The sequence below is a fragment of the Xyrauchen texanus genome, chromosome 12, assembly GCF_025860055.1.
Source record: "Xyrauchen texanus isolate HMW12.3.18 chromosome 12, RBS_HiC_50CHRs, whole genome shotgun sequence".
Taxonomy (NCBI): Eukaryota; Metazoa; Chordata; class Actinopteri; order Cypriniformes; family Catostomidae; genus Xyrauchen; species Xyrauchen texanus.
Window position 1 is genome coordinate 8,214,721 of NC_068287.1, and position 22,977 is coordinate 8,237,697.

Here is a 22,977-nt window from a genome sequence, read left to right on the forward strand (position 1 = left end):
AGAGCTCGGAGACGCTGAGCAGGAAGTTCAGGGTATTTACTCTCTGATTGGTCAGCGCTCACGGAAGTGCCGTTATCTAAGCCTCTGATTGGACAGACTATGCGCGCGTCTGATTTTCCGTCGGGCAGAGTTATCCATGAGCGTTTACACGATCAATTATTCATTCCAACTTTCTCAATAATTAAAACTCGAGAGATACAGGAGTACTGACTTTACTTCACGTGTTACTTTAGACTGATAACTATGCATACACAGAGTCTCAAAGCTACAACAACAAACAACAGAACAAAACAGAGTAACAACTGAATTTAGCCTACATATAATTGCATTTTCCCACTCCCATAAGTGCAGGTCCCACTTAATTTAAAAAAAAAAAGTTTTGTATGGTTTCGTTATATATATGCATATATAGTAAGCCATTTGTATTTTAATTTTCTCAAAAACTGGTGCTATTAATTGCTCAGTGTTTTTTTTAGCAACCAGCCCAGCCCTACACATCAACATTGGCTTGACCAATGCTGTTAGTTTGGGGTGGGACAATCTGTTTGTTTGATCAAAAAGCTATTTGAAAAAAATAAATTCTTTTTGAAATTCTGTTTGGTCAAAAGTGATGTCAGAAATATTTAGAAAGAGTCACACTCATTGTTCATATTTACTTTCGATAAAAATAGTTTTGACATTAATACATTCGATTAAATGGGTAACAAATATAAATGCATTAAAATACAAGGAACTGGCATTTATTAATAGAGGAAAATACCACCACTCATATTGCATTAATATATTTATTTACAATATAAATAAATATATTAATTAATTCTCTCCCTCTCTCAGAGTTAAGCTTGATCCCCATTATATCCATATGTATTTCTTTAAATGGTTAAATAATTACTAAATTACTCTTAGTAATCATTATTAAACTAATATTTGGGAAGCAGATCTGAGTTAAACAGCAAAATGTCCATCACGTTAAAGGAAAGGTTGCTACTCACCGGAGAACTTATAAGGAACTCACAGTTCCAGGAAAGGTACTGAAGGACATTATCCTGCAGAAGTAGATCGCTGGTGTGGCCACCAAACTCGTAAATTGATTCTTGGGCCTTGAAGGTGTTGTCTTAAGGAGGGTGGAAAGTGAAGACCTTACCAACATCCTCCATACGACTCTTCACTCCAAAGATCTATGCCAAATGATGTAGGCATTGGGCTGATGCCCCCACAAGCCCGGGACTCAATCTGGACAGTGTGGTGAAAGAGATTCAGCATCAAATGTTGAACATGTCGGCAATGCTTGTGAAGGTCGTTGCTGACTTGGAGGATCTTGCTGTACCATGTCGATCGATCACTGCCATGGAGACGAAATTCACTAAGATGGATACAAGAATGTTGGATGTTGAGAAATGGATCGATTATCTGTCATCGGAGAGGGAATGAGCTGCTAATCCACTAGCGACCAAGATAGACATGGAGTGCATCAGGGAAAATTTGGAAAACTTAGAGAATCTTAGCCGGTGAAACAATATCCGAATTGTTGGAATTCCTGAAGACGAAGAAGGTCGAGATATGGTGAAATTTCTGGATGGGCTCTTCCAGAGTCTGCTTGACATAACAGGTCATTAGCTGGAAATCAAGCGAGCTTACAGAGTTCCGGCTCTGTGAGCCGCAGAGGGAGACAGGCCCCGATTTCTGAGATCATCCGATAAAGATCTCCTGTTAAGCAAGACGAGTTGTTAAGGAAGGCTTTCTTGGAAGAACCACAACATTTTCTTTGTCCCAGACTTTGCAAATTTGACGAGAGAAATGTAATCGATTCAAGGAATGTAAGAAAATCTTACATCAATGGAAGGTCACTTTTGCATTAATGTTCCCAGACAAATTGAGAATATATACTAAGGATGGCTGCAAAACATTTACATGCCCACAGCAAGCGATGTCCTTCATAAAGTTAATGGATTGAGTAGGTCATTGTGTGATACTTTCTATGCAGCAGAGTGGGCCTGTCTCACTGAACATTCACTTAACCATCCAAGGAACTGAATGTTTTCTTTTTAAGCTGGTTCTGCCTAGCGGCTGTAGTTTGTTTTGTGGGATAGCACTCCTTTGGGAAAGTTTGTGGATGAATCTGCACATTCTTTGTGCTTATACCTCCTGTTGGTTGGGGTTTGTTCTGTGGAATATTTCTTGCAAAACATTGGAGTGATTAGGGTATCTGTTGCACAACTGGGCACTTTTTTGTTTCCTTTTGTGCTGGTTATGCCTAGTGGCTGGAGTTTGTTTTTTAACAGAGGAGGCGAGGACAAGGATAAAGATCTAAATACAGCTTTAATAAAACAAAGGAAAACAAAGTAACTCAAAATACAATGAAACATAATCCAGGGAACAAAGTACAGAGCATAAGGGAACATGTGTAGACAAAGAAACCAGGGAAAACAAGGGCTTAAATACACAAAGGAAAACAAGGGAATGAGGAACATCTGGGGAAACAATCAGGGTAAATCAATCATAAAATGAAACTACAAAAGGACTATAAAAGTCTAAGCACAAACAGGGAATACGTAAATGGGAATACCACTTTAAGGAGCGGATTCCAGTTGCTCCACAATAACAACAAATGGTCCATTGGGTGTGTGTGTGTGGGGGATAGGCAGTTCAAGGGGGCAAAAGGTGCAAGGGGAGCAGAGGAACAAGGCAAAGTCAGAGAGGCTCTTGTCCAAGGCAACGCTGAGGGATGAAGAACCAGGGTGATGCTGCAGGCTAGGAGGGCCAAGCTGGAGCCAGAGGTTCAGAGGGCTGAGGTGGAGCTGGGGGCTTAGAAGACCAAGGCAGAGCCGGTGAGAGTGAGGACCAAAGTGGAGCCAGAGACCAAAGAGGCCAGAGCAGATCAGGCAGACAGCTAGCAGACCAAGGAGACCAGAACAGATCAGGCGGATGCCCAGGAGACCAGAACAGATCAGGCGGATGCCCAGGAGACCAAGGAGACCAGAGCAGATCAGGCAGATGACCAAGGAGACCAAGGAGAGACCAGAGCAGATCAGGCAGATGGCCAGGAGACCAGAGCAGATCAGGCAGATGGCCAGGAGACCAAGGAGACCAGACAGAGAGCTAGGAGACCAAGGAGACCAGACCAGATCAGGCAGATGGCCAGGGCCCAGTTTTTCAAAAGTAATCCAGTGGGATTTCGGATCACGGATCAAATCTGTGAAATGGGTTTTTCAAAAGCAAAAGAGGGATTCCCAACTAAGATCAGAGCATGTAATCCGATCTTACATTTGATCTGGATCAAACCTGCCCTTTGGGTTTTTCAAAACTTTGAACTCGGTTTGGGATCTATTTGATCCAAAAAAACAGGATTATCCTGATCCCATCAGAAGGGTGGATTCAGTTGTGATTTTTCGAACCAAATGAAATCTGAGAAGTGAATGATCACAAAATCAGTGTTTACTGATGATATATACATTTCTTCATATTTGAAGCATATATGAAGCATGTCACATCTAATGAGATATGGTAAACAAAAAAATCTCAAAGCTATCAGCTGTCAAATAAATGTCACTGTTGCTCAAAGCTCTATAATTCCACAGTATATTTATGGCAATGACAACAACAAATTACTCAGTCATTCAGTAGCCTAGTTAAAAGTAATTTCTCACAATTGCAGCTCTAATTGCATGTCCAGTGTGTCCTTCATTAGGTAAGAACATTGGTGGCTCTTCTGGTTCTACATCAGGCTCAGGTCTATCAAAATTGTCATCAAGAGGGACATGACACCTGGTGGCGATGTTATGCAAAACAATACAGGCAAGGATTATGTTGAATGCCACCTTGGGTTGTACTCGCAAGTAGTTAAGACACGCAAACCGTATCTTCGGGACTCCATTTAAGTGTTCAATGGCACATCTTGTTTTGCAATGTGAGGAGTTGAAGCGTGCCTGCTCAGGTGTGTTTGCAACTGGAAAAGGGGTCATTAGCCATGTTAGGAGTGGATACGCACGGTCTCCCAATACTATGCCATTTGGTCGGTGGGATTAAAGCTCTCTGTATAGTGTACTCTCTCTTAGAATACGTGCATCATGAACAGACCCTGGCTATTTGTGGCCACCGGTATTTTGCCTACCTGTTGTTCTTTGCTAAGCCAGTAGGCTACAATGTTGGTTCCATTTAAGGCTCTGGTAAACAGGATTTGGTAATCCTGAAATTTGGTATTTGGATCACAGTGATCCAATCCAATGTTCCTTTAAAAAACTGGCATAAAAGTAAGATGGATCAGGTGATCCTGGATAGCAAAACATGGGATTTCCAAATCCAGATCAATTTGATCCAGATTACATTTTTTGAAAAACTGGGCCCAGGAGACCAAGGAGACCAGAGCAGATCAGTCGGACAGCCAGGAGACCAAGGAGACCAGAGCAGATCAGGCAGATGGCCAGAAGACCAAGGAGACCAGAGCACATCAGGTAGATGGCCAGAAGTCCAAGGAGATAATCTCAGGGTAGGTCCTGAGTCAGGAGTCCTGATAGGTGTCCACAAGGCCGAGACAGGGTCAGGAGGCCTGGGAGGCGGCCACAGGGCAGGGACTGGGTCAGGCGGCTGAGCTGTTGGAGGAGGGGCAGGCAGAGCCACTGTTAGAGGAGACTCTGGAGGAGCGAACAGAACCACTGGAGGAGGAGTCTCTAGATGAGCGGGCGGAACTGCTGGAGGCTCTGAGGGTGGAGCCGTGGAAGACTCAGAGCAGATCCAGGAGAGGCTCGACAAAGGCAGGTGGAGCCAGGCGAGGCTCTCGGGGCAGAGCCATTGAAGGCGAGACCGTGGGAGGTTCTAGAGACAAAACCATGGAAGGCAGAGCCGTGCGAGGCTCAAGGGATGAAGTCATTGAAAGCGGAGCTGTGGGAGGCTCGAGGGGCAAGGCCATGGAAGGCAGAGCCTTGGGAGGCTTGAGGGGCGAGGCCATGGAAGGTGGAACTGTGGGAGGCTCGAGGGGCGAAGCCATGGAAGGCAGAGCCATGGGAGGCTCCAGGAATGAGGCCAAGGATGGCTCAGGGCTAAGAGCCATAGAAGGCTTGAGACTAAGAGCCATGGATGACAGGGAATTGATTCCCGTGGTGGAGACTGGGGATCAACCTCCATGGTCGTGAACGCAGGCAGAGACTGGGAGACTCGGAGCAGTTTTTTTCTGTGTTTTTGTTTGGGGGGAAGTTTGGGGTTTGTTTGTTGCACTAATGTTGGAATGTGGTTGTTGTCATTTTATTTTTGACACACAATCTAGTTTTTCTAATATCTCAAAATGTCAAATGTTAATATGAGTGGATTGTCTCGTTCCACGTTGAATGTGAAGGGGCACCCCATAAAAAGAAGGAAGGTTATTTATTTTCTTAAACATAAGAAATATGATATAATAATATGATAAAAATTTGGGAAAATATGGGGTGGACATGTTTTCTTTAGTGCTCGCTTAAGTAATAGCAGGAGAGCCATTACACTGCTAAGTAAACATCTACAGTTCAAATGTCTCAAACAGATTAAATGTAAATTAGGAAGTGTCATTATTGTTTTAGCAGAAATTCAGGGACACCTAACGCTGATGATCAGGGCTTTACAAAGATCTTAAATGGATGTTAAAAGCCGCTGGCACCCCTCATGATATGATATTGGGAGGTGACTTAAATCTTTTGATAGACTCAGTCCTTGATCGTAATGAAGCAAAAGTGTGTAAGCCCCCTAGAGTAACAGTGACGCTTCACAGGATGTGTAAAAAATCTTGGTTTTACAGATATTTGGAGACTTTTGAACCCATCTGGTAGGGACTATGCATTTTTTTTTATCAGTCCATAATTTTTTATATCCAAGTCCCTCACTTCATCTGTAGTTGATTGTTCAATTGGAAACATTTTAGTCTCAGATCACACCCTGATGAGTTTAGAGGTGTTGCCACATATGGAGAAAAATAAATATAGTGAAAATCATGAATTCCAACAAATGCTGAGGGCTATTATATATTAAAAGTATTACATATAAAAAATAGAATAGAGCCTCTGAGAATTTACCTGACTGAAATACAGATATAATACCATTTTGTTTATGAAAGGTGGAGTTCTCAGGGCAAGAAATATTTTGAGTCTGTGAACAAAGCAGGGAAGCTTTTGGCTAGATATTTAAAGCAGAACGATTCTTTTTCTATCATTCCTCACTAAAATCTGCTGGCGAATAAATATTTACATCAGCCATTATATTAATAATGCTTTTAAAGAATTATATCTTGATCTTTATAGTTCCATATCTTCATCTACTGATGAAGATATTAGAAATTGTGGAACCATTAGAACTCCTTAAACTGACGACTAAGCAAAAAAAAAAATCTCTTGATTCTAAGATAACCTTGGAGGAGTTTGGCAAGGTAATTAAGGCCTTGACTACAGGCAAGGCTCCAGGACCAGATGGCTTTGCAGCTGAATTTTTTGGACCGTATGTTACAGAACTGGCTCCACTTTTGCTAGAAGTTTACACAGAATCATGAAAGAATGGAAAGCTTCTGCCAACCATGACACAAGCCCAGATCAGTCTGATTCTTAAAAAGGACAATGATCTTACAAGTGAGTGTAAGAGTTACCGTCCAATTTCCCTGATCCAGTTAGACGTAAAAATACTTTCAAAAATGTTGGCTAACCGTTTAAGTAAAGTTATAGATATAGATCAGGTGGTTTATTCGGGGCCATAGCTCTTCTGATAACATCAGGCAGCTCATATCAAGTGGAGGTGGAGACAGTCCCATCTCATTTAAAAACAGCTAACTTCTCACAATGTCATAGAGACAAAAAAATATTTATATTTGAATAAATATATTACGAAATACAGTTTATCAAATTGGTCAATTCAACGCTGCATCAGCGGTTGGTGCGGACATGTGAGGATGTTGCTGGCTCATACCTTCCTTCATCTCTTCCGAATCAAATGGCTTCACTCGTTCAGTACGAGCACGGTTATCACCTGGGCTGAGCCCATGCTGATACAGCACCTGCTGAGATTGACTGCGTTAATTGTGAGTGTATGAAACTCAAAATGATTCATCCCTGGCTTGCTTTCATTCTGAAAGCCAATGCCACACCCCTCTTCTCCAGAGGGTCCGCACAGGGAAAGAAAGTGAGGACAGGACATAGAATACAGAGTTTGAGGAGGATTCTTCACAGGCTCGAGCCTTGCTTCTGTACTCTTCTCTATATAAAGTGGCTTCACATGTCCAGTACAGCCATGATGATCTGCATGTTGGTGCACATAAAATGATCATGTTCGGTGTGGATTATGATGAGGGGGATACTATACATCGCTTGCATTTATCCTTCTCAGACACGAGTGCTGTTTATTACCTGGGCCGAGTCCACGGAAATAGGCAGGTGTATGGGTTGCCCGGTATCCCCTCAACTGAAGTTGTAAATTTGAATCGCAATATTTCATTATATTATGGTAGATGTTTTAAGAGCGTTCATTTTTTGGAGGTCTCTTACAAGCATGGAATGTATAGTCTACTGTCTTTCACTCTTTTTTCACACTTGATTTATTTTTCAAATTGTTTTATTTTTTTTGTCAGATTACACGGTTATTTTTGCATGCTGTCAATTGGGAAATGGGGGATGTTTCAAATGGGGATGTTTTTTTGCCATCATAATGGTGTAGTTATGACATCTACAAGCAGAGACTAACGAGGTGATGCCAAAAAGCCAATTCCCTAAAATACCTCTTAAATGCATCAAGTTATTTCAGACTGATAATAATCCATACGCCATGAAAAAGATGAATTTACATATGATTGCATTTTCACCCGATCAGGTACCTCACTTTTTTTTTTTTCATGTTTTTTTTTCTAACTTTCAGGGGTTTTGTATATTTTAGTGATACAAGTTATTTTGGTTATAGCAATAGTTCACCCAATACTTAATTTTCTCTCATAATTTACTCACCCTCATGCCATCCCAGATGTGTATGAATTTCTTTCTTCTGTTGAACACAAACAAATATTTTCAGAATAATTTTAAGAATATCTCCACTCTGTAGGTCCATACAATGCAAGTGAATGGTGACCAAAATGTTGAATCTTCAAAAAGCACATAAAAGCAACATAAAATGTATCCATACGACTCCAGTGGTTTGCTCAATGTCCTTTGAGGTGATACGATCTGTTTTGTTGAGAGAATTTTAATTTTTTGGTGAGCTATTCCTTTAAACAGTGTGATATGTGGTCAATATACACTTACAGTAATATTTTTTGGTATGTAAATGTATAGCCTGTAAACCCTTACAAAAATAATTGTTGTATGTAAATCATACAATCATATTTTATAAAAGCAGGAAAATTAGTAACTGATAAGTAGGCTATTGACCTTATTTTGATCTAGGAAAAATTACCCTGATGTTCCTTCTCCTGTTTGTGCACTTTCCTCAAATTCTTCCAAAGAATAAAGGGGAACTCTGCTTGTGGAAGAGCGTTGATGATTGCTAAATCTAATAGTGGGTGTGGTTTGGATGTGACATTCTATTATTTATTTGCTTCAACAAACTAAAAACGTTCTAAAAATAAGGCCAAGCGTAGTATAAATGGAGTCTTCATTCACCTAGGGTTCTTAAAAAAAGTTTGGCTTCTTCCAATGGCAATGCTGCATTCACATACTGTCGAAATAACTGTAATTACAAGATGGCAACACGTAGCTGTTCACATCTTTGGGAAGTTCGTTTCTGTTGCAACACTCCAAAATAGCTTTGCTGTTAACAGCAAAATATTTTTCACTACATTAAAGTGTCATGAAACTAGTCTAGTTCAGCACCAGTCTTTCACATCTCGCACTTAAAAAAAAAAAAAAAAGGGTCCTGAAAGGGGTGAAAAATATGTAAAAAGATGGGCAGGAAGTACGTGTGAGGACAGGACGGGGTCAAGCACAACAATTCACTCACTATCACTCATGATAGAGATGGTTGAACAACAAAACATGAGAGAAAACAAAAGCAGGATTATTATAAGTTCAACTCTATTGACAATGTTTGTGCCATAATATGAATTGAATACCACATAAAATCATTTAGACTCATAACCTCTTTTTCGAAAGAAAGGCACATAATTAAAGTAAACGTGTCCAATACACAAAACATCAACAAACTGTTTCAAAAGTACAACCGCAAGACTTTAACATAATACATGTGAACATGAGTCTAGTGTGATAAAATCACTTACTAAGCTTATCTGTGTAAAGTTATCCAATATTTTAACTTCGTTGCCTTCATTTCAACATTGTCTTTTGCACGATGTAAAGGAAACCAAAAAGAGAGTTCACATGACTTTAAGATATGTGTTTTCCTCATTGTCTTCTGTTTTTGAACAGCCATTGTGTTGTCCTGTTCATGACCAGACGTACGGAGATGACGCAATTCAATTTGTATGTCTCTAAACAAACAGCTGCTTCAAGTTTGGAGTGTGAATTGCAGAAGAAATGTGCGCGCTCTGGTCATCAACCGTGGTCCAGTCAGTGATTCCCATCTCACCACGATATTTTGTGTAAAAGTCCGCTCTCATATCTTAACCAGGAACCGCTGTCAAGTCCATGTGTGGTTTTGAATTCTCCGCTGTAATGCAAGCTCATGCATGAGACAGTGATTGGATGGAAGCGTTCCTTCTCATGAATAATGTGGAGAAACGCTCAGAATCGAATGAAGTATTTAGTGTACTCTACATCCAATCACAACTCAAGAGTTCACACATATCCTCATATATGGGGTACGTGCAAGATGGCGACCTGGACGTTGAGTGGGTTTGAGCTCTGAGATATTTGAGGAGTCTGCAGCTTCTGGGCGTATATGTGAACCACGAGGTACTTAATATCCCTCTCATAAAACGTGGAATACTTAAATTGTGGACTCACTGTTTAGTTAAAAGTTGTACTGATTAGCCATCGTGCTAAACTAACAGAAATGCCAAAAAACTAAAACAGAAAATTCCTTTCCTCACTCTTTGGAGTAGAGAAGACATCTGAAGAATAGTATCTCATTTCAGACTCTCCAATTAATAGTCCTATGTCAAAAAATCCCTGTCAGGCAGAAGTTTCAGAGGTCTCTAACGCTGATATTCTCTGTGCCGTTAATAGCCTCTCTGATCGCTTGGCGACACAGGAACAGCAGATTGCTCAAAATTCGATCACGATTGTCAATCTTTCAAAGGAGGTTGATTTTGTGGGCGAGGAGTTGAAATCTCGGTCCACAAGACAAACAAAAAAAAGACTGTCAGAACAGTTCGAGACAAATGCGATCAAGCCAAAATCTTCAGCAGGAGGTGGAATTGAGGTTAATCAATTTCAAAGAAACAGAAGGGGAAAATATTAAACCGAATGTGCTTGAAATCCTCAAAGTTCTCACTCCAGACCAAGTTGATGACCTCTGCATCTACGTAGATACAATTCACAGAATTGGACGCCCCGTTGCTGGAAAAGAGAACCCCAGACTGGTTATCATCCAGTTCTCGATGTGTACTTACAAGGATAAAGTGTGGAAAGCTGCATGGGATCATTCGGTACTCAAAGAGGACATCTTCACAGAGGAAGATGCTGTGGCCAAGAGTGAAAGTGGCGAGAGAAGAAGGGAAGAGACTTTACTTTCGTGGAGCAGATGCCTTCATAGAGGGAAAGAAACTGTGTGTCAATGACCATCAAGATATTATTATCAATTGAGAAAGTGCCGTCTAATGCATGGACTGGCCTTTTGGGCGTAAATAGTGCGAACAGTCTTTAAATCATGCTGTCGTCATCCAGATGCTGTAACTCTTCAAAGTTTAAAGTCTACTAATTCTTACTGGTTTGTAAAACGTGTTTTGTTTCAGAGTTCTATTAATATAGTAAAATATGTTCTGACATCAAAGTAAATAAATTATGTCTGATTTTGTTTTTAGTAGTTTAAAGATTATTTCTCTTAATGTTAGGAGTTTACGTGACAGCACTAAAAGAATTCGATGTTTATTTTTGTGCAATGCAAATATAATTTTACTACAAGAGACTCACTCAGGTGATACTGATGTGAAATGGTGGCGTTCTCAGTGCGGTGACCAAATCTTTTGTTGTCATGCATCTCATCATTCAGCAGGGGTTGCTATTCTTCTTAACAAGTTCAAAGGTGACGTAGTGGAATCAGTTAAATCCAATGAGGGTAGATTGATATTTGTTGTTGTTAAATTAGATGGTCCTCTTTATGTTTTAGGCAATATTCATGTATATAACAGTTTGGCCCAAGCTAAAAAAAATGTCAACGGAGGTCACACATACCATATAAACATTAATGGGAAAATATCAGGGTAACTTTTTGATAATTGGAGGTTATTTTAATGGTGCCCCAGATGATTTTTTAGATTGTTTCCCCCCCGCATAGGTTTCTATATCAAAATTAAACTAACTACCTTTTTATGTAACCATTTCTCTTTAGTGGATGTCTGGAGATTATTAAATTCTAATGAAAAGTGCTACTCTTGGAGTAACTCCTCTAGATCCTACCAATCAAGAATTGATTTATGGTTAATTAACCCTATGTGTATTCAGTATGTGACAGAATTTACATATTGCCATGCACCTTTCTTAGACCACAAAATGATTGTAATAACCCTTGTTGGTTGTAAATTTAAGAATAATATTATACGAGGGTATTGGAAGTTAAACAATAAGTTGCTTAATAATGAGGGGTTTGTTAATCAAGTTCATTTAATAGCGCAGCAGATTTGAGGATACAAAAATGACAAACACTAATAAATGGGAATTATTGAAATGTAAAGTTAGGCAGTTGGCTATTTATCTTAGTAAACAAATAAAAAAAGTAATTTGGTTAAGGAATTGACACTTATGGCTGAATTGGACTGTCTGGACTGATTAAAAAAAGACTCTCTTACAGAGGATGAAGTAGTTCGAGTGGAGACTGTAAAAACCCAAATTGATCAAATATATATTAATATGGCAACAGGGGCATTTGTTCCTTCTAGAGCTAAGTAGTTAGAAAAAGGTGGAAAAAAAAAATACAAGTTGCTTTAGAAAAGAGAAACTATAAAAGACAAAATATATCTTCCCTTAAAATTGATGATGTAAATATTACAAATCCAAAACTGACTGCAAAATATGTAGAATCCTTTTACTCTCTGTTATATAAATCTGTGCTGCAAAAATATAAATTTAAAAGATTTTTTAAAGTCAATTAAACACTCCATCCAATCTATTTCTACTAAATTTCGAGATCTCGGTGACGAGGAACTGAAGAAAATTGAGTTGGTTACAGCCATTAGTTCAATGAAAAAAAATAAGTTGCAAGGTACAGATGGACTTTCAGTGGAGTTTTACATCTGCTTCTGGGACATTATAGAAAATCCTTTATTGAAATGTATAAAGAATGTATCATTTCGAAAGAAATATCGACTTCCATGAAACAAGGATTAATAACTCTACATCCTAAACCTGATAAAGATAATTTTATATTAGGTAATTGGCATCCCATAACATTATTAAACGTGGATTATAAAATTGTATTTTATGCAAATCACTTAAATGTTTAAGTGAAATTATTAGCGAATGTCAAAATGGATTTATGGCTGGCCGACATATAAATTGGAATATTAGATTAATTTTGGATTTGCTAGACTATTCATATTTAGTGGAATTTGAAGCATTGATGGTGTTTTTAGATTTCCACAAAGCATTTGACACAACTGAGCATCAATTTATGCATAATGCACTTAATGCTTTTGGTGAAAAATGTATTTCAATAATTAAAATGTTTTATAAAGATATCAATAGCTCTATTAACCTATATCCAAATACCTCTAAATGATTCCCTGTTTGTAGGGGGTATGTCAAGGTTGCCCAATATCCCCATTATTGTTTCTTATTGTAGTGGAATTTCTTTCTATAAAAGTTTTGAATTCACAAACTGTTCAAGGGATTACCATTTTCAATAAACAAATTAGATTAACTTAATTTGCGGATGACACTGTTCTTTTTTTGAAAGATAAGGGACAATTATGTGCAGCATTTAAACTAGTACAGACATTCTCGGAAGCCTCTGGTTTAAAGCTTAATGTAAATAAAAGTGAAATAATGTCTATATGAATCAAGGGATAAATATTACTAAAAATATGTCTGAGAGGCAAGTTCTAAATTTTTCTCCTAAATTAAAAAAATGCTCAGATTATTTTTAATAATTGGCTGCAAAGAGATTTGACTATTATCGGAAGAATCTTACAAACGAAAGCAGAAGTGGTATCTAGATTTGTATAGAGTAGATTTGACAGCAGTATCTCTTTTCGTTCAAGATTTGACTGGTAAAAAAATGTATGACATGTTTATTAAATTTGTTTGGAAGAATAAGCAGCATCATTTAAAAAAAAAATATTCTGGGACCAAGAAGTAAAGGTGGATTTGAGCTTTTGGATTTTTTTTAAAATCTAAATTACACATTTAAAGTGAACGGCTTAGAAATTGTCTTAAGTCAGACTCTATTTGGTCCTTTATACCATATAACATTTTTAAGAAAGTTGGAGGCCTGCGTTTGTGTTATCATGTGACTACTCAATTAACAAACTACCTGTGAATTTATCACATTTTTATCAACAAGCTCTAAAAGCTTGGATATTGTGCTACAAGCACAATATTGTGATTAGAGCAATTCCCAAAGGTTTACTCATGTTAATGTAATTTTTTTCTTTTGCCATTTTGTTCTTCCTGTTAAAAAAAATGATACTTGAAGCAACGTCATAAAATTATTTTTTTATTATTATTATTTTTTTTTTTAAAGCATAACACCGATACACTTTTTTCATTTTACTCTTTGGTGATATTAAAAAATTTACATTTTATAATTAATTTAATTAATTTCTCTTACCATGCGTTATTTTTGATTTACAGATCTGAATGACAGCAGACACACATCAGCACAGTTTGTTCATTAGTTCAAACGACTCAGTCATGCTACATTTGTTACTTACGAGTCACAGCACTAAAATCAAGATGATCTCTCCTAATTATTTCAACATGCATTTAGACTACGACCGCATTAGAGTTTAATATTCGCCATAGTAGGATTAGTAATTTTGCCCTCTGCTTTCAACACGATTGAAAACAACAACAGGATACTCAGTCAGACTCCTACCGCATCTGTTTGCAATCAACTGTAATCATTTGAGAGAGACGAGCCTGAAGATTAAGGATGGTTTACTGAGGGAGTTCAGCAGCAAGCAGAACAATCAACCAACAGTGTAACAGGTGGACTCAACATACACACATGACAATTTCTTCCTTGCTGCTTTTAAAGCTAACTAATTATAATCGAATTTTTATAATTTTTTATTATTATCTATGTCTTGTCTTGTATTGTTTGTGCACTGGAAGCTCCTTTCACCAAGACAAATTCCTCGTTTGTTTGAGCATACTTGGCAATAATCGGATTCTGATTCTGAACTTGAACTGCACTTGAATTTCATATCACTTACCAGCCACAGCACTTTAATAAAAATATTTTAAAACGCATCTCCTATCATGTACACCAATAAAAGATGACCGAGCCAATGAGAGTAAGTTATGGGCGGAACTACACGTATAGCCACGCCCCGTTCTGTAAGCTGCAGCTAAAGATACTTGCGTAAATTATCGCCTGTCTCTTTAAAACGTCTCCCCACCCTCTGTCCCCGCAGTCTCAATCACGTGACTTAAGTCTTGTGACAGCGAGCAGGAAAAAAAAACCGTCTTGTACAGTTTGATTAGGAGTTTCACTCTTAACTAACAGGCATTTATCTCTTACAAACGAGAGAAATCGAGTACAAGTTGCGATGGCGCATCTTTAGAACATTTTTAACGTGTTACCATCTGTTTATTTACTTAACACACGCTGTGAGATCGAGCTGGAGTTGTCGCATGGAGAGCGCGCAGCAGAACTTTGTTTTGGTTTGTGTTTGAACTCCAGTGATTGTTCACGCCACAGAAGCTCGAGAGGATTTCAGGTCCGTTTGGTGAATAGGACACCTCGGATTAGACAGTATGGATAGTAAACCTCTCCTCCAGGATAGACCTCCAGCGTACAACGCAGTCCCGGTCTCGTATGACTACGGCTCGATCCCCGCAGCCGCTCCACCCGCGGCGGGCTTCCACCCTCCAGCACCGCCGCCCTATCAAGGCAAGAGAACCGAAAATACTGTTTTCAACTTGTTAATAACTCTCTCACACCAGGGACCTATGAAGTATAGGTGATGATATGCTGCCTAAAAGTTTTAGTAAGACTACGATAACAAATGGTACCGAGGCATTACTATGGTATTCTTTGAAATACCAACCATATATATAATGTGGTACTATCTGATACCTTCTAGTACTTTTTTTTTTTTTTTTTTTTACAAGGAAAATATACATTTTATTTCAAATCAGTGTTAAATGAGAGTTATAAGAACTTCTGGCTGTCAAGTGTATGAATATTCATAGTGTTTGCTTAGTCTTAATGTTACAGACATTGTTTATTCTTATGTAAACCGTTTCCTTTTTAGAGATTTAAAGCCCTTAGATCTTAAATTAATGATTTGACTGTATAAACACCCACACTTTGTGTTGGTTAGTTATTAATTACTCACTGACATTTCACTCATTGTCTTTCTATTTCAATATGTTTTATAGTTTATATACCCGCAACTACGCTTTCTTTTCTCAATATTCAGCTCTGATAGCAATTAACAACAATTCTGGTCATCATACAGTGCGTCACCCATACCTGAAGTGATATATTTAGAAAAGAGTAGGTTTTAAATGGGTTTTTATGATGTTTTACAGGTTATCCAGCGGCTGATTCCGGTTATCCAGCGGTCCCCAGACAGCCTGCTTCCATAGCTGGCCAGCCAGCCTACACCAGCACCTACACCATCGTCCAGCCTTCTGTTGTGGTGGTGGGAGGATGTCCGGCCTGTAGGTAAGTCAACATGCATCCCATTGTGTACAATGGGTCAAAGATACATGCATTGAATTCACAGTGTTAAAGGTGCTTCCTCATTAATATTTAACACCTAAAGAAATTAATTGTAATTTTGCATTACATGTAGAAAATCGTAAGCACTCACATTAAAACGAAGACTCCAGTCATATCAGTAACCTTATAAAAGCTGTTTTATTCACATAGAGAGGGTCCACACGGCGGCTGCCATATTAGAATCACATGACCAGCAGAATACTACTCGCTTAATCTCAGTAACTGTCCTGTTTTTTTGACACTTTTACTCATTGATTACAGTAATCATGGCTGACTGTGAATACTACATTTCTACAATGACATCTGAAACGGAAAACTATTGATTTTAAATTATGCTGCCTCCAAACCGCTAGGTGTCAGTGTAAGTTGACACAAGACAAAAGTTACTGAATTCACCTTTAAATGTAAGAACATGTGAGGTACAGTTGAAGTCAGAAGTTTACATACACCTTAAAAATGTCAGACTAATAGTAGAGAGAGTGATTTATTTCAGCTTTTTTTCTTTCATCACATTCCCAGTGGGTCAGAAGTTTACATACACTTTGTTAGTATTTGGTAGCATTGACTTTAAATGGTTTAACTTCCAACAAATGTTTTGTGTAGCCTTCCACAAGCTTCTCACAATAAGTTGCTGGAATTTTAGCCCATTCCTCCAGACAGAACTGGTGTAACTGAGTCAGGTTTGTGGGCCTCCTTGCCTGCACATGCTTTTTCAGTTCTGCCCACAAATTTTCTATTGGATTGAGGTGAGGGCTTTGTGATGGCCACTCCAATAACTTGACTTTGCTGTCCTCAAGCCATTTTACCACAAATTTGGATGTATGCTTGGAGTCATTGTCCATTTGGAAGACCTATTTGCATCAGAGCTTTAACTTCCTGGCTGATGTCTTGAGATGTTGCTTCATAATATCCACATACATTTCCATCCTCATGATGCCATCTATTTTGTGAAGTGCCCCAGTCCCTTCTGCAGCAAAGCACCCCCACAACAGGATGTCGCCATCCCAATGCTTCACCATTGGGATGGTGTTCTTCGGCTTGGAAGCCTGACCCTTTTTCCTCCAAATGGTCATTATGGCCAAACAGTTAAATCTTTGTTTTATCAGACCAGAGGACATTTCTCCAAAAGGTAAGGTCTTTGTGCACTTGCAAACTGTAGTCTGGCTTTTTTTATTTCAGTTTTGGAGCAGTGGCTTCTTCATTGCTGGGCAACCTTTCAGGTTATGTCGATGTAGGATTCGTTTTACTGTGGATCTAGATACTTGTCTACTTGTTTCCTCCAGCATCTTCACATGGTCCTTTGCTGTTGTTCTGGGATTGATTTGCACTTTTCGCACCAAACTACGATCGTCTCTAGAAGACCGAATGAGTCTCCTTCCTATACTTGCGTACTATTGTTTGCACAGATGAACGTGGTACATTCAGGTGCTTGGAAATTGGTCCCAAGGATGAACCAGTCTTGTGGAGGTCCACAATTTTTGATTTTATGTCAAGCAAAGAAACTCCTATCAGAAGGTAATTGTCTAAAGCAGGGGTCGGCAAAATTTTTGACATGGAGTGCCATTTTTTTATTTTCCTGGTCAATGGTGGTGTTTTCCAGAGTACATTTACGTTTTGTTCTAAAAGGAAACAAATTAAACACTGAATTTAGTCTGCCATCCCCGCATCCTGACCGAAGCAAATCGGGTGCGTTTACTCGCACGATTAAACTGAAAGTGAAGCACAGCTGGCTTGTGATGCGCGAATGAATGCACACGCTGCAAGAGTGTTGCACTGCAGCCTCATCACATTTTAACTTTTTGTTTAGTTTCCCATTTGGCTGATTAAAACATGCTGCATAATCATGAGGAAGGAGTAAATCATGATGTAGATTGGAATGCATGTGTGGAATTTCATATTTATAAAATAGTGTACTCTTCTTTCGCCGTTGCTGGCATGCCAGTGATTACACCTCCACGTGCCAATGCTGGCATGCGTGCTATAGGTTGCTGAAGGCTTGACATAATTTTATGGAATTTTCCATGCAGCTTAAAGCCACAGTGACTCACTGGAATTGATATAATCATTGTCTGTAAACAATTATTGTTACTTGTGTCATGCACAAAGCAGATGTCCTAAATGACTTGCAGAATTATATTTTGCTAAAAGGAAATCTGTGGAGTGTTTAAATGAGTTTTAATGACTTCATCCGAAGTGTATGTAAACTTCTGACTTCAACTGTAGATAGATGATGATGATTAATACAAATTATATTATAACTATATATATTATTCTTCAATTGGTCAAGTTTATTTATAAATGTACAGCATAATTTGCCAATTAAACTTGACGTAATATGAGAGGAAATCCATAAATATACACTTGTTTGTGGGTAGCTGACGTTCTTCAGAAGTGACCAGATGTTTGTGTCTTCTTCCTGTAAGCACCTAACAGACGACTGACTCAGAACAACTGTGAACTAATTTCTGCAAGCTTCACAAGTCTCTTTATGACCCATCTTTTCATGCCATCAATAGTTTTGTTTTGAAGCGTCCTTTTTTTTTTGAGAAAATTATATGATGTGATGCTTGGTGAAAAAAGTTACATTGGTGATATTATAATGTATGTCGAACAGGGCTGCAACAAAAGATTATCTTGATAATCGATGAATCTAACGATTATTAGACTGATTATTACTTAATCGATTATTCTGCTTGTGAAACGACTTAAAGGTTGTAATAAACATGCTTGCTAGCAATAAATAGGACACAAATCATCTTTTAAAAATACATCTAAATGACATTCACTGAATTAAAGGGGGGGGGAAAAAAATCATTTTTACAAGTTGAATTCAGTAAAGAAATTCACTGCAAAAAATCCTATTTATATCAAGTGTTTTCTATTTTTAAAATGGTCAAATCCTTAAAACGAGATGCATTTACTTGAGAAGCAACATCAGATATTTAGACTTGCTTTAAGAGAATGTATCTTAAATATACAGTAAGTGTATTTTTTGTTTTTACTTGGTTATACTTCTGCGAGTGCAGTAAATACAAAATATACTTCTATATTCTCTTTTTATATATTATCTATTCTCTAAAAGCAAGTCTAAATATCTTAGATGCTGCTAAAGTAAATGCAACTTTTTTTTTTTGGAAGGGTTTTTAATATTATTTTCAATATTATAAAACAATGTTGTATGCATGTTGTTTTAGATATTTACTCTCTTAACAAAGCTGTGTATTGCCAAATTTCTTCACGATAAGAAATTCACAGTGACATATATTATGATTCAATAATTTGTGAATCGTCACGTTATAATCTAGCTGCATTAAGCGTGTGCACTCGAGGGACGAGTGTCCCTTTGACAGAGTGTGCCTCAGCCGGGTGCAGTTTCAATCTCTCCCACTTGGATAGGGATATTGTTGGATCAACCATCTCCATATTGTTTTTCTAAATTTTAGTCACATTTGAGCATTTTATGTACAAATCCATGTGTTCATTATTTATTTGATATTGTATTGCATACATAATATTTTTTTTGTACATCTTTATTGTTTAATGCATAATTTATACGATATACAAATATTTACATTGATTTGTAGAACACAAGCAAAAAATCGTTACTGTCTCTTTAAGAAAACCCTGCAGCTGGTAAAGAGTGTCTGTAAAAGAGCGCAAATAGGAATTGAATGGCTTCTTTACCTCTGTATTATTCGGTATTATTATTATTTTTTTTTTTTTTGGTTTTGATCAATAACTGCCTGTAAATAACAAATTATATAAAGAAATTATTCAATGACAAATGGTTTGCGTGGATCTCCTCTTTGGACACATATTTCATTTGACTTGTTCAATGTATCGACGTGAAAGGATGCTAAACGTTTTCACCAATATACTTCTCAATCACTGGTTTGTGAAATATGAACATTTACCAGACAATGGCTAGTCACAGACATTTTAAGTTTCATAGTGCAAAATTTAGTCTCATGTGTTTGATTTTACTCGCATTGTAGAGAGTTGTGCATATAGTAAAATATCGATCATGGGATTTAAGAATCAATATCAAGATTGTTTAAATGAAGATTGTGATGCATCAGAAAATCCCAGTCCTAGAATTTTCCTTTTTGGGTTGAATAATCCTTTAAAACCATACAAGAGCTTGTGCATTTCTAACTAATTTGACTGAGTCTTTATCAGTTGTTCATATTCATGGCCTTAAAATGGACTCTGACCAGCTCAGCACTGTTGACATTTTTATTGAAAAATCTCTTCCTGTTTGTCTATGCGAGAGAGTGTGAGAAAGCGAGTCAGGTCACATCATAAGATTCACATTTCTCAAGAGCTCATGACAGGACTTTGGCTCATGACCCAGATCAGGCCAGTTTAGCAAGCATGACTAATGAAGTGTCCAAGATTACACTACTTTTTTTTTTTTTTATTATTATTATTAAAGGAGTGAATCATCCGGGTACTCGTAACACTTGTTTTGGTTGCATTTCCAGTGTGAGGGGAAAAACTATTTGAACTACTTGCACTACAAAGTGGAATAAAACAGTGCAGATGTGTGCGGTTTGGGATGCATCGATTATTTATCATAAACTTCACAAAAACATTTGCTGAATTTCACTCCAGCATCTGACTGTGAACATGGTAGCAGTGAACTGCAGATGTACAAATTATCTAAAAACAACATCTTCTAGATGAGTGATTCCAGATACAGTACACACAGACAACATTAACACAAGGTGGGTTAAAAATAAGTATATTTAACACAATTGGCTTTGTAAAACAACTCAATGTTATTTGCACAAAATCGATCATATACATATTGCTTAAAGTCTCAGCGGTTCCCTTCTCATCTTTTCGCTGGAGTAGGACCGTACCAGCACTTTTGTTAGAGCTGTCCTTGCACAAGAATAGCTGCTGGTATGGTGACACAAATTGCACATCAATGCCACACAGCCAGCACCGCAAGGTGCAGCTCATTTACTGACAAAATAATCAAGCAACGATAGAAACACAGGGCTCTGAATGAATGGGAAATCTCTGGATTTTCTTCACGTACCCCCATCGTCACCTCGGTTTCGTAAGACCCTGTTCTAGATGAAAACACACACAGGGGTAGTCCATAGTCCTTGATAAATGATGGCTGTAAGGGTTTTGGCTGATGTGTTGTTCTCTCTGCAGGGTTGGCGTTCTGGAGGATGATTTCACCTGTCTGGGAATCATGTGTGCCATATTCTTCTTTCCACTGGGAATTCTCTTCTGCCTGGCACTGCGTCAGAGGAGGTGTCCAAACTGTGGAGCCACATTCGGCTAGAGGGACCAAAACCCATCACTGAATTTTTAGCTCTGTTTTAAGCATCAGCATTGTTTATTTGTAATCACAATAGTAAGCAGCCACAAACTCTGTTTTCTTCAAGATGTTTTTTAGTTTTTACATGCTTTGCAAGCACTGATTCCCTGTCCCCCTCCCCCTTTTTATGTACAATCTTAAAGCCAGTCCTCCAGTCATTTAATCACTAGTGCCTTTACCATAAATGGAATGAGCCTGGAGTCATAAGGGGTAATTCACAGGCAGACATGCACCGACTCACTCAAGTAACATTGTATGTATTGTATAAAAGACCATTTCCTTCCTTGATTTTGAATTGCATCACAATGTTTTATTGCTTGTTTAATATCGTCTAAATGGAGATTTTAATTGTATTGGGATAGAAATTCACATGACCACTTTTCCACCCTGCTTTTTAAATAAATAAAGTATGTAGATTACAACATACTTTCTAGCCCTCTGTTAATCACCTCTTAGAGATCCAAACACTTGTTCCGCATTTGTTCAAGTCTTTTTGTGTGTGCATTACTTCAACACACACTGAGGTATTTGTATATCTTGAATTACTGAATCTGTTTTAGACATTTTCTTTAAATGACGTCTGATTCTTTGGGGGCCATGTTTCCTTGTACTGCTCTAATGAACATTGTTTTATCTGCTGGACTCTTCTGAAATCCTGAGTGGGTTAATGTGCAGTTGTTTCACTCAAGGTCCTTGGCTACTCCGAGTTAAAATAAAACCTGCAATAATCAAGGGAAGTTGGTGCCTAGAAAATGTCACCTAAGGACAGGTACTGTAGAGTTACTCTTGGACAATCAGTCTCGGGCTTGCCCAATGTGATCCAATTCATAATGGAGGTTAGGGTCATAGTGCCATTGCCACATTTATTTTATGTACATGTTTTTGGTGTGCTATACAACACTATGCACGCTATTATGATTGGTTCTACCTATTTTTAAAAAGAGATTGTAAATAAATTCTACAAGTGTTTTCTTGTCGTGTCTGTATTGATCATATCAACCATCTCTGACTCGCTAAATGTTGCACAGTGAGCCTTACTGGTCAACGGTCAACGTTTAAAATTGAGTGTACATGTACACCAATGTGCTGATAACTACCGAAAACTAGGCTATTCAATAACCATGTGTTTACATGAGATTTGAAATCAATGGATTGTTCTCTGCTTTTGACATCAAAACATGAATTCATTTCATATTAACATGTTCAGAGATGAACATACTGAAACTAGTTTTCAGATTTCATTTGTATTTTTTGGAGAAATGCAATTATTTAACCAGTGTCTTAAACTTTCATAAAGAATATACAGCGCACACACATCCTCTGGTTGCCAAAAGTTTGTTATAATGTGCAGATTTTGCTGTTTCGGAAGGAAATTTGTACTTTAATTCACCAAAGCAGCATTCAACTGATCACAAAGTATATTCAGGACATTAACTGCTGTAAAAAACAGCACCATCACTATCTGAAAAAGTAATATTTGATCAAATCTAGACAGACCCCATTACCAGCAGCATCACTCCAACACTTTATCCTTGAGTAATCATGATAAATTGATCATTTGGTGCTAGACAATCAATTGCCATTATATCAAACACAGTTGAAAGTTATTTGGTTCATTAAATGAAGCTTAACATTGT

General features: G+C 38.0%; 1 protein-coding gene across 1 annotated transcript; it reads left to right on the plus strand.

Annotated features, from left to right (window-relative positions):
• Positions 1-14,692: 14,692 nt before the first annotated feature.
• Positions 14,693-22,329, plus strand: bri3 (brain protein I3). The gene is made up of 3 exons (XM_052139597.1): positions 14,693-15,165; positions 15,810-15,945; positions 21,172-22,329. The coding sequence occupies exons 1-3, from the start codon at positions 15,030-15,032 to the stop codon at positions 21,302-21,304; spliced, it is 405 nt and encodes a 134-aa protein (XP_051995557.1). The 5' UTR covers positions 14,693-15,029; the 3' UTR covers positions 21,305-22,329.
• Positions 22,330-22,977: the final 648 nt, after the last annotated feature.

Bases quoted from the DNA above. Each gene is read 5' to 3' on its own strand.
- bri3 (XM_052139597.1), top strand. From the start codon at position 15,030: ATGGATAGTAAACCTCTCCTCCAGGATAGACCTCCAGCGTACAACGCA. The intron at 15,166-15,809 runs GCAAGAGAACCG...GATGTTTTACAG, and splicing joins AGCACCGCCGCCCTATCAAG to GTTATCCAGCGGCTGATTCC. The intron at 15,946-21,171 runs GTAAGTCAACAT...TTCTCTCTGCAG, and splicing joins GGAGGATGTCCGGCCTGTAG to GGTTGGCGTTCTGGAGGATG.